Genomic DNA, 11,776 nt, shown 5'->3' with positions numbered 1-11,776 from the left:
TTGGTCAGCTATCCGTCTCATCTCAAGTGGTATAATAATTGTATAGCCTAAACAGAGGCCGAGCGCATTCGCTGCAGAGTAATCCGGCATTGAACATTTTTCCCTCCTTCAAAGATTTCTCACGACAGCTCTTCGTGATTTTTACTAAGCGCGAATTTACCTCTTGTGTCTGAGAGAGCTGGGGGTTCTGGAAATTCTCTTACTTATTTTTTCCCCTTAGTCCTTCCTCTCTCGCCTACCCGTGTGTTTTAGTTTGATTCCCAACCGCTTGGGAGCGTTATCTCAAAGCTCGCGTCTAGATCACGACCGCCTTAGGATATCGGTCGTGGCTGATTTTGAAAATTATTTTTCTCTCCCGCGAATTTCACGAAAAATTCGGAAGGAGCCCCTATACAAAATCTACGTCACATCTAGCAGAACTAGATGTTTTTGCTAATAGATGCGCTTGGGCCCTTAGAGAGATGATCTCCTTATGCTAGTGGCGAATATACAGTGACATCAGAGAGTTTAAGCTGACACTACATTTATTTATTTATTTATTTGAATGTGTTGTTCACAAAGTCAACAGTGTGACGTATGTGTGAACATCGTAAATCGAATACATAGGCATGTTACGGAAAGACACTATGGGAGCGCAATAATATGAGAACAATAATGTAATATTAAAATAATAATAATAATAATAAGTATAACAATAATAATAGTAATTATACAATTAAATAATAATACTGATAACAAATAAAACAATGTCAGAAAATTTAGAAATCGCTGCACAATGTAAGTTTTATCAGAAGTATATAATACTTCTCTTCGAGAGAAGTGTATCACCACAAAGCGGGGTAAGTGTAACGTCATTCTACCCCCAACATCATTTTGCATTTAGAGCAAGGTTACAAAACCGAATCACATACGCGATAAATAGTTCCCCCCTCATCATTAGTCTATTTGCGTTAAACTATTTGGCAAGACGGCAGACGCATGCGCTTGTGGATTTTTGTCTCACCCCAAGACTAGGTTAGGGAGTTGATTGCTGAGGATTTAGTACCAAACAGTTATAGAATTGACCCTAGCACGGTGCGATGCCCGTCTGTAGTTTGATGAGCGGGAAAGCAAACTAAAAAGGTGAGCCTGACGTTACATAACTAATGTATTAAGATGATACAGAGTGGCATCCTTCTTCTATTATCCCCTTCTGGTTTTATATAATCATTAGAGAGAGCTCACAAGTTAGCACGAAAAATGTCTAATAATTTACGACGAAAATGGGATTTATTCGTGCGGGCGGGCGGGGGTGCTTAAAGGGACTGTAAAGAAGGGATCGGCGGGTGGTTAAAAATTATTTGAAATACGTCAGAGACACGTGACTTAGGAAAGGCAGGCGTGCTTCAAAGAAGCTTAGCTCGTTTTATTTCGAAAATTGACACTTGAGAGAATTGGCGCTGGAATCTCGCAAAAAACAAGGACTAGGTGTTAACTAGTCCCACCACTCCATGTGGATTCTTTGTATCTTGTCACGTGTTGCCCGTGACGTATTTCAAAAAGTTTTTACCCACCCGCCGATGCCTACTTTACAGTCCCTTTAAGAAAGGATCAAGTAAGGAGGTCTCCGTAAAGATCGAAATGCAAGTTTTTCAAATATCAAAACAAAATACATTATTATTTAGTTACCATTTTTGATGCCTGCTAAATGACCACTATAAATCGCTGAATTTCCTTACAAAATTCTAACACCACTGACCCACTGACCCACTGACCCGAGGCAAATGAAGGTAACTTAATCCTTGTTAGAAGGCTTTCATTTTAGATATGGAATATCAGCTCGCTAAAACCCGTCATGTGGTTGATGATCCTCAACCACATATTCCACGTGACGAAAAAGGGGGGACCTGCAATTGCTTATTGGTCGTGCAAGTCGCAAGGATGCGAAGCAACCGCCAAAGCCACGAACGCCGTACCCGAGTTCAGGGTGTACGAAAAGCGTCTTGGCGCAGTCGAAAGTAAAGAAGGTGTAATTGTTTGCGGGGAACCAGCTACCATTATGGCGCCAGAGGGCTTTGCAATCCCAGGAATTGAGGTTTACTTGGGAGTTGACGGAGGGGGTTTGGGGGTCAAGTCAACTCCGGCGGACACGGGGCAGTCGGCACCTATAGGGTAGGATCGCCGACATGTGTCTTATTCCCTCAAACCATGCCGCCCAGTAGCTTGGCTTACAGGAGTGCGCCACACTCCCGGCAAGTTTGTAGTTTTGTACTAATCAATTTAAGTTTACTTTTCGGTTATTTTTTTTTACTTAAGCGACAGCGCAAGAGGTGGCACTAAAAACGTATCTCTAGTAGACACAGAGTTACGAGCCTGCAAAGTATAGTCTAATGCAATTCCTATGGAGGGGTTGTTTGTTGATTTACGTTTTGCTTAAGTACTCGGCCCCTGTTTGTCGTAGCCCTATGTTCTTAGTATGGTTGGATGGGGGACAAATTTAACTATAACATATCCTAAGGACATCCGCGTATCTCTACTAGAACCAGAGTTACGAGCCTGCAAAGTTTATTTTCAAAAATCAAAAGTAACCTCCTAACAATAAGTGAGACAAAAAATAAGTTGACGACGATATTGAGGTAGCCTCAAGTTTAAAGTATCCTTGTATGGGGAGCAAAGAGGACTATAACATATCCAAAGGAGATCCCCGTATCTCTAATAGAACCAGAGTTATGAGCCTCCAAAGTTTAGTGCAAAAATCATAAGTAACATAGCAAATATAAGTGAGACGATACCATACGTTGACAAACATTTTGCTTAATATCTCGGCCCCTGTTTGTCGTAGCCCTATGTTCTTGGTATGGTTGGATGGGGGACAAATTGGACTATAACATACTCAGAGGACATCCCCCTATGTCTATAACAACCAGAGTTACGAGACTCTAAAGTTGGGTGTGACGCTATTTTTATGGCATGTTTTTGAATATTTCGCTTAATTTCTCGGCCCCTATATGACGCAACCCCAAACCTTTGGTATAGTAGGATGGGGGACAAATTGGGCTATAACATACTCAAACGACATCCCCGTATCTCTAGTAGAAACAGAGTTACGAGGCTGCAAAGTTGGGTCTAAAATGCAATTCCTATGGAGGGGTTGTTTGTTTACGTTTTGCTTAATTACTTGGCCCCTGTTTGTCGCAGCCCAAAGTCTTTAGTATGGTCAGATGGGGGACAAATTGGGCTATAACATACTCAAAGGACATCCCCGTATCTCTAGTAGAAACAGAGTTACGAGCCTCCAAAATTGGGTCAAATGCTTTTCCTATTGAAGCGGGAAAAAAGGCTTAATTCGTTAAATTTGAAGGAACTGTACGACGATTAGCGGCGGCGCTTATATACTTTTCGTGGGAATGGTTCTATAAGGTACTTGTTGTTGCAGATGACTCCGAAAAGCTCAACCGTGACGGAGACCATCGTCGAGGAGAGACCAAAACCAGTTTACAAGAAAGAAATAGTCTGGCGTAACGTCATTCTCTTCGCTTACTTGCACATGGCCTCGCTCTACGGAGTATACCTGGTTGCGACGTCAGCAATGTACAAGACTACTATACTAGGTTCGTCCTCTATATTATTCACTCGCTAGAAACTGAAGATTAAGTTGAAATCCCCTTTAAGTTGAGCGATTAAAAAAAGTATTTGTTTCGCCTAATTTGAATTCTAACCAAAAACAAGCCTAAATATGCTGGGGGGTGGGGGCGGGGGGGGGAGTCGGCTTGTCGTCTTACCTACCAGATATTGACCACTATGCAATAAGAAATATAGTTACGAAACATTTATTATTCTTATTTCTTTCCATTCTTTGATTGATCGGAATTATAATATAATACTTCTCTTCTATTATGCCCTTCTGTTGAAACGTACCCTATCACGCTGAGAATCAAGTGGGAGCCACATCGTAGAGCTCTTAGTTTCACCCGAGCCGTAGTAGTTGTAGTAGTAGTAGTAGTGGTAGTAGTTGTCGCTTTCGTTAGATTTTAGCTCGATAGTACCTCAACCCACCAATAGGGGTAACTGAGCTGGGAGATTTTATTTTATCGGGGTCGGATACTTCTGATTTTTTATCTTTGGGGTCGGATACTTTTGAATTTGTATCTTTTGGTTCTTCATATTGATTTTATTTTAAGTGCTAATTAAATAGATAACGATGTGGCTACTATTTTGGGGCCAGCCCTTGGGCCATCTTGTTAATATTCCTTTCTCCGTTATTAGCAATTTTAATGTACATGATATCTGGACTGGGCATTACGGCCGGAGCTCATCGTTTGTGGGCCCACAAATCGTACAAAGCCAAACTACCACTGAGAATTTTGCTAGCATTCCTGAACACTTGCGCTTTTGAGGTAAGACACTTTTCCCCCCCCCCCTTCTTAATTCCTTCGCGACTTAAAGCTGACGAACGCGTTTAGCCATGTATTGACCTTATCATAAGTTTATCATGCCCCTAAGTAGAGATATGGATGGCTGCTACTCCTATGGCTCCCTTTAATGAAACCCTATACTCTCTCCGTGTCATTTATCACCTCAACTTCAATACAAAATTGTACCGCCTTCAGTGCCTAGCGTTTCTTTTATCCCTTTTAGAATGTTTCACCACTGAAACCGCCCCCCCCCCTCTATCTCACCAGAGAGAGAGGGATTTGGGGTTGCTTAAGTAAAATTCGTTCCCCCCCAGTGCCTGCCTATACGAAACGTAAAAATCTCCTTTATTCCACTGGATGATTTTTTTTCGTCTCGACCGCTTGGTGGCTGCACCGCGACAGAAATTTCAAAATTTTCTCTCTTCGGATCTTAGCGCTATACGAGTTCTGACGTCACAGTAGCCTGCTGCGGTAGATGCTCGGTTGTAACCCATATTTGTACAGTACTTATAGGCGTGATAAACTTACGGTTATGGCATTGTTCGCCATGAATCTATCTTAGAGTCAGGCCTATTTTTAGTAGGTTTTAACTCTGGGCGTATCAATGGATACTTTTCTTTGGATTTGGTTTATATTAAAGCCGCGTGCTTTTAACTTTACGAATAAATAGAAACGACGTGGTAGGCTTATTTTTCGCGCCAAACATCGATCCTTAATAAATATTAATTGCCGAGTAGATTCGTGTCATTTAAATGATTGCCATAAGGAAAACGTTTAGAGAAAATTATTCAAAAATCTCTTAAGGAAATAGGCCACTTGGCCTTTTTCCTACGAATACTCGCAATTACCTTGATTAGTATTCGAAACGCGTTAATTGCTCCGTAATTATTACACGCGCGTAATAACGTAAGTTTATACGTTCCATAAGTATAATACTTCTTACGATTCGTAATGCTAGTTCGAGAACGATAAACGTGAATTGCAGACGACACGCGAATAATTTCGCAGTCCATCTTCCTATTTAGTCCGCGGCATTACTAAGCATTTGACAGCGCCTGACCAGGTGTCTTCGCTTTACTAAAAACTATTTCGTCTCTTCGTGACAAGCTCCAGTTTTTAATCAGTGGCAAACTTATGATAATACTTTTGTTTCGTTTCGTTTTTCAGAATGATATCTTAGACTGGGCGAGGGACCATCGAGTTCATCACAAATACTCTGAAACGGACGCTGACCCGCACAACGCTACCAGAGGATTTTTCTTTTCGCACATGGGATGGTTATTGGTTCGAAAACATCCCGATGTCCGTGAAAAGGGCAAGAACATCGACGTTAGCGATTTAAAGGCCGATCCCGTAGTCGCTTTTCAAAGAAAGTGAGTAATTGACAACCTGTCACTCGCGCTTACCCAATTATTTTCAGAAAATTTATTTTACTTAGCTTCCTCTAACCTTGAGATTTTCAACCTTTCCCCCCTCTCTCTCTCGCTCCCTCCCTCTCTCTCTCGCCCTCTCACTCCCTCTCTCTCCCCCCTCTCTCCCTCGCCCTCTCTCTCTTTCTCCCTCTCTCTCCCGCTCTCTCTCTCTCCCTCTCCCTCTCTTTCGCCCTCTCTCTCTCCCGCCCTCTCTCTCCCTCCCTCTCTCTCCCGCCCTCCCTCTCTCCCTCCCTCTCTCCCTCGCCCTCTCTTTCCCTCCCTCTCTCCCCCCTCTCTCCCTCTCTCTCTCCCTCGCCCTCTCTCTCTCCCTCGCCCTCTCGCTCCCTCTCTCTCCCTCGCCCTCTCTCTCTTTCTCCCTCTCTCCCCCTCTCTCCCTCGCCCTCTCGCTCCCTCGCCCTCTCTCTCTTTCTCCCTCTCTCCCCCCTCTCTCCTTCTCTCTCTCCTGCTCTCTCTCTCCTTCTCTCTTTCCCTCTCTCTCTCCTTCTCTCTTTCCCTCTCTCTCTCCTTCTCTCTTTCCCTCTCTTTCCCTCTCTCTCTCCCTCTCTCCCCCCTCGCTCCCTCGCCCTCTCTCTATCTCCCTCCCTCTCTCTCTTTCCCTCTCTTTCCCTCTCTCTCTCCCTCCCTCCCCTCTCTCTCCCCCTCTCTCCTGTAATATTCTTTATTTATTTAGTTAGAACCCTGATTTAATTTATATTGGAGCGTTCATTTTAGAAAATAGATAGTAATTTAAAATGAATGCCGTTTTCATTGCTGTCCGAGCAATTTCCCAAAATGGACTAATGTTGAAAAAGACCTAGTTGCAATTAATGCATTATAAGGTTAACCAGAAGGGGATAATAGAAGAAGGATAACACATCCTGTATCCTCTTAATAGTTTAGTTACTTAACATGATTCTTCCCGGGCTCACAACTCTTTTTTTACGTTCTCCCGCTCATCAAACTCCCGATGGCCATAACAAGGGTGGTGAATTCTATAACTGTTTGGTATTTACTAAATCCCCAGCAATCAACCCACGCACGAACCTTGATTGTCTTAAGGTGGGAAAAAAATCCACAAGCGTATGCGTCTTGGCAAATAGTTAAGCGCTAATAGAGAAATGATGAGGGGGAACTATTTAACGCGTATGTGATTCGGTTTAGTAACCTCGCGCACTCCAAATGTTAAGGAATGTTGGGAAGAATCGTGTTACAATTACCCCTCCGCGTCGTGGTGGTACGCTTCTCTCGAGGAGAAGTATTATACACTTCTGGTTAAACCTTCCGATAAAATTACTTCGTGTAAAATGTCTTTATCCGTCGTCCCGTTGACATTGAATTTATTAGAGGTTGTTTTTTTTACGCGTCGTAGCGCAAAGGTCGCTGAACCGAATAAAAACTCCCCATTTCTTTGTCGCAGATACTACTTGTATCTGGTGCCATGGTGCTGTTTCGTCATCCCAACGGCGATTCCCGTCTACTTGTGGGGTGAGAGTGTATGGAACAGTTTCTTCATCGCGGGTCTCCTGCGTTACACCATCTTACTGCACGCCACGTGGCTGGTCAACAGCGCGGCTCACATGTGGGGGAACCGGCCCTACGACGAGACCATCAACCCCAGCGAAAACATGTTCGTCTCATTCGGGGCCATCGGCGAAGGGTTCCACAATTACCATCACACGTTCCCCTGGGACTACGCCACCAGCGAATTCGGAATCAAGATTAATTTGACCACCATCTTTATTAATTTCATGGCCCTTATTGGACAGGCTTACGATCTCAAGAAAGTTTCCAAGGAAATGATTACGCAAAGGAAAATGCGAACGGGAGACGGAAGCCACGCGAATACCAACAAGGAACGCGGTTACTAATAGAGAGACGATGAACTGACCACACAGTTAAAGCCACACTGTTCCTCGTTGGAGGCGACGCTCGTCTCCTCGAATTGAACGTTGTTTTTAATGTGAAATGAAACTATTTTGTAGATAAAGACGTATTCGACTGACAGTGTGGTTTTAACCGCAAAAATCCTTCTTCTTTTGATTACCGCCGCCAACGATATTTTAATTCATTTTGCGTAGAAAAGAATTAATTCAAAGGAAGATTTCTCCGTAATCTTAATTAACGTTTTCCAAGTTGATGGTGGGCGGCTCTTCCGGTGTGATATATATTTTTTTCGTTCCACCACCCACCATCGTGGCGTCGTTCGTTTTTCGTCTTCCCCCTTTATTTTCTTACTCGCCGCCGCCATTACGGGGGCGGAGAAACTCGGTAATTAAGTGTATTAAAAAAATATTATGTATAAGCCGCGTAGCACCACCGCTTCAACCCCTGGTTTTTTTTTTCCCCAACAATACGCTCGAGATATCAAACCAAAACCACCCATTTCGCCCCGCCCTCCTATCCCAACAATACGCCCCGCCCCTTCTAACATTAGTCCCCACCCCTTATCAACAATAGACCCCGCCTTCCCATCCCACCAATATGGTCCGCCCCTTCTAAAATTAGTCCCCGCCCCTTCTAACATTAGTCCCCGCCCCTTATCAACAATAGACCCCTCCTTCCCATCCCACCAATATGGTCCGCCCCTTCTAAAATTAGTCCCCGCCCCTTCTAACATTAGTCCCCACCCCTTATCAACAATAGACCCCGCCTTCTCATCCCACCAATACGGTCCGCCCCTTCTAACATTAGGCCCCGCCCCTTCTAACATTAATCCCCACCCCATATCAACAATAGACCCCTCCTTCCCATCCCACCAATATGGTCCGCCCCTTCTAACATTAGGTCCCGCCCCTTCTAACAATACGCCCCCCCCCCCAGTATCCCGATATCAGCGGGTGGGCGGGGTTTCTATTTTTAAATTTTACCAAACTTTTTTTATTGTTGGGATAAAACTAAATTGATGGCGAGACGTTTATGATATTACTTGTAATCTGAAATCTGTTTAAAAAGTCTAGCTTATATTTATTATTTTCAAATTTAATTAATTAACTCATTAATTAAATGAAAAAAATTAAAATTAACATTAATTCTTTATTGGATATACATATATATATATATAAAAAAAGACGTCCAAGCTAAAGTTATATACAAAAATTCGTGAAAGCGCGTTGCGTATTTTCCATAATATCCGATATATATATACGTGTACGTATCTTATTTGTTTTTCTCCTTTATATATATATATATAGCCTTAAATACATGCCAAATACATTACGCGGCCGCCTATTTATATTGCGAAGAAATAGTTATAGTCTATAACTAATTAATTATTTTTTGGAAACGATTAAAGGGATGTACAATCCGTTATGTACGGGCGGGGCCTATATCAAATATAGCTCTACTGGGCATGCGTGAAGTTCGTAGGATTATCAGTTCAGTGCATTGGGAATGGGCATCTACCGTAGAAACAGACGTCGTTCAAGCAGACGACAGCCTAATCACTACTCCAGGAAATAGTAACGCTACTACTAAAAAATATAGTTCTTGAGTCTTATAGACACGCCCATACATAACGGATTGTACATCCCTTTAAAGGAAAATGACAGTTAGATAACGCGACTGATTTGACCTTTAAAAGAACGGCTGCTTTTTCTAAATATAAAAGGAATTAATTAAATATTAAAAATTAAAATAAATGATCTCTTAAACTACAAAATAATTGGTCTTAAAAATAATCGCGAGGACTAGGCGCGCCACCTCGCCGCCCTAGCTTTAGTGTCGTCTGCTAAATCGAATCTACCTTACCCGGTGGTAAGAGGTTCGATTTAGCAGACGCCATCACTAAAGCTATGGCGGCGAGGTGGCGCTCGTAGTCCTCGATTATTTTTAAGACTAATTAAATGCTAATTATCATTTTGTTACGAGAGACGATTTAATTAGTTTTAATATTTAAAGTTATCCGAACTTTTCCCGTGAAAATTGAATACGCAGAGCTATTTGACCAAAAACTTAAATTAAAAGCGAATTAATATTTAATAAAACCCCGATCAATATATTTTGGAACAAAATAATATATATATATTATACTCGAAATTTCTGTTGAATCGCGAAAAATGTCTTAGCGTAACATTCCAACGCGTCTTGAGGAGAAATAACTTTAATACGATTATAGTCCACTTGTATAAATACAGCTGTATAAACTATATACTTTTTGCGTTTGTTTAGAACTGAACTGAACTGATCAATTTATTTGTTTAATTAAGTGAATTGAATCCGCCTTAATTTCTATCGCCACCGGAAGTTAGGCTTATCTCGGGAAGAGTTGAGACTCGTAACGGGAAGAAATTAGTCTGTCGTCCGCTACAAAGGCCAAAAATATGTACCGTAGCAGACGACAGACGAATTTCTTCCCGTTAGGCTTATCTCGGGATTCGTGGAGGGGAGCAGCGTGGGAAGAAATTTCGTCTGTCGTCCGCTACACAGGCCAAAAATATGTATTCTAGCAGACGACAGTCGAATTTCTTCCCCTTACAGTCCCAACTCTTCCCGAGATAAGCCTAACGGGAAGAAATTCGTCTGTCGTTTGCTACGGTACATATTTTTGGCCTTTGTAGCGGACGACAGACTGTCCCGAGATAAGCGTAACTTCCGGTGGCGATAGGAAATAAGGTGGATTGGTCAAGGGGTGTTGTCTTGTTAGGCGCGCTCAAGGCAGCTTCCTATTGGCCAAGAACCTTTTCTAATGTCACCGCGGACAGTACACCTTGGCTATACTATAATTAAGCCTTGAGCAAAATATGATTACATTTCCTCGATTGAAAGGCAATGATTATTAACAGGGTTTTGTAATAGGTGTATGATAATACCAGTGTATCGTAAATTATCCTTTAGGGTTAAAAAACACATTGTATTTGTACGAAGCTTCGGTGTATTTTATTTAATAGCCTATATATACATATACATCTATATTTAAAAAGGAATTGATTCGAAATTGTTATTTCTTGATGACGTCACAAACGAACAAAACTAAGCCTTGGTTCATCGGCCTTATATGGAGAGAGAAAAATACCATTAAAAAGGTAAAAGTCAATAAAAATTTATTCAAGTTTGTTAAATAAGATTTTGGGTATTTTTGAGCATGGATTAACTAACGCTAGGGATAGTTCGTTCCCCCAAAAAGATAACGCATGCATGTTCCAAACGCCCCCTAGCAGCAGCTACTATCCCTAACAGGAAGTTATAAGAAAATTGGACCAAATATCACGTGGTCTATGACGTCAAAATTGAAATACTGCCTAAATTGGGCAAAACGATTTATTTTGCCGAGAGATGGCGCCATATCTACATCCGTTTTGGTCCAATAAATTGGGGGAATGAAGAGGGGAATCAAGGAATAATTCGGAACATGTAGTTGGCGATAGAATTACATGGGAAACCCAGTTAGTGAACAATCCCTAGCGTTAGTTAATCCATGTTTTGAGAGTCATTTGGGTATTGTCGGTTTTAATATAGGAAATATATCCGGGGGGGGGGGAAAGAATTCAAAAAAGCCGCGCGGAAAGAAACCGACTTCAGTTTCAGATCAATTCAGTTCAAACAAGCAACTCTGAACTGATTAAGCTGTCACACTCACGACTCACGAGAGTCCGGAACAGGGGGAAATAATGCGGTGGCACAGGGCAAATGACCAGTTTAAAAATTACCTGGACCAGTTTATAAATTAAATCAGAGGAAGGGGGTCAATTGTCCACTTGTCCACTAATAAAATCCACCTTATTCCCTTTCGCCGGAAGTTAGGCTTAGCTCGGGATTCATGGGGGTGAATAACGGGAAGAAATTGGTCTGTCGTCCGCTGCAGTACATACAGGGTGCTCCAAAAAGGGGTAGATGGTAGGGGAATGGGAGTATCGTGAGAAAGCCAACTTTCAAGGGGCCATAGGAAATACATCGCGACGTATTTCCGTTGTAATTAACTTAATTGTCGTTGTATTTAAATGCTATTTGAACACAATATTCTCGAGAATGTTA

The 11,776-nt window shown here is 42.1% G+C and overlaps 1 protein-coding gene across 1 annotated transcript; it reads left to right on the top strand.

Annotated features, from left to right (window-relative positions):
* Positions 1-3,356: 3,356 nt before the first annotated feature.
* On the top strand, positions 3,357-10,668 carry LOC149609870 (acyl-CoA Delta-9 desaturase-like). Its single transcript, XM_089859975.1, has 4 exons — positions 3,357-3,590; positions 4,246-4,376; positions 5,562-5,767; positions 7,224-10,668. The coding sequence occupies exons 1-4, from the start codon at positions 3,416-3,418 to the stop codon at positions 7,672-7,674; spliced, it is 963 nt and encodes a 320-aa protein (XP_089716101.1). The 5' UTR covers positions 3,357-3,415; the 3' UTR covers positions 7,675-10,668.
* The last annotated feature ends 1,108 nt before the right edge of the window (positions 10,669-11,776 follow it).

Source organism: Phalangium opilio, unplaced genomic scaffold, assembly GCF_054372755.1.
Source record: "Phalangium opilio isolate 3A_F unplaced genomic scaffold, DU_Popi_V2 ptg000344l_1, whole genome shotgun sequence".
Lineage (NCBI taxonomy): Eukaryota > Metazoa > Arthropoda > Arachnida > Opiliones > Phalangiidae > Phalangium > Phalangium opilio.
Note: the sequence above shows the minus strand (reverse complement) of the source record. Positions and strands in the feature narration are given on the sequence as shown.

What these genes read in the sequence shown, in the direction of transcription:
- LOC149609870 (XM_089859975.1), top strand. Translation starts at nt 3,416, where the DNA reads ATGACTCCGAAAAGCTCAACCGTGACGGAGACCATCGTCGAGGAGAGA. An exon ending in GTACAAGACTACTATACTAG is followed by an intron (nt 3,591 to 4,245) that starts GTTCGTCCTCTA and finishes CTCCGTTATTAG; the next exon opens with CAATTTTAATGTACATGATA. An exon ending in GTAGTCGCTTTTCAAAGAAA is followed by an intron (nt 5,768 to 7,223) that starts GTGAGTAATTGA and finishes TCTTTGTCGCAG; the next exon opens with ATACTACTTGTATCTGGTGC.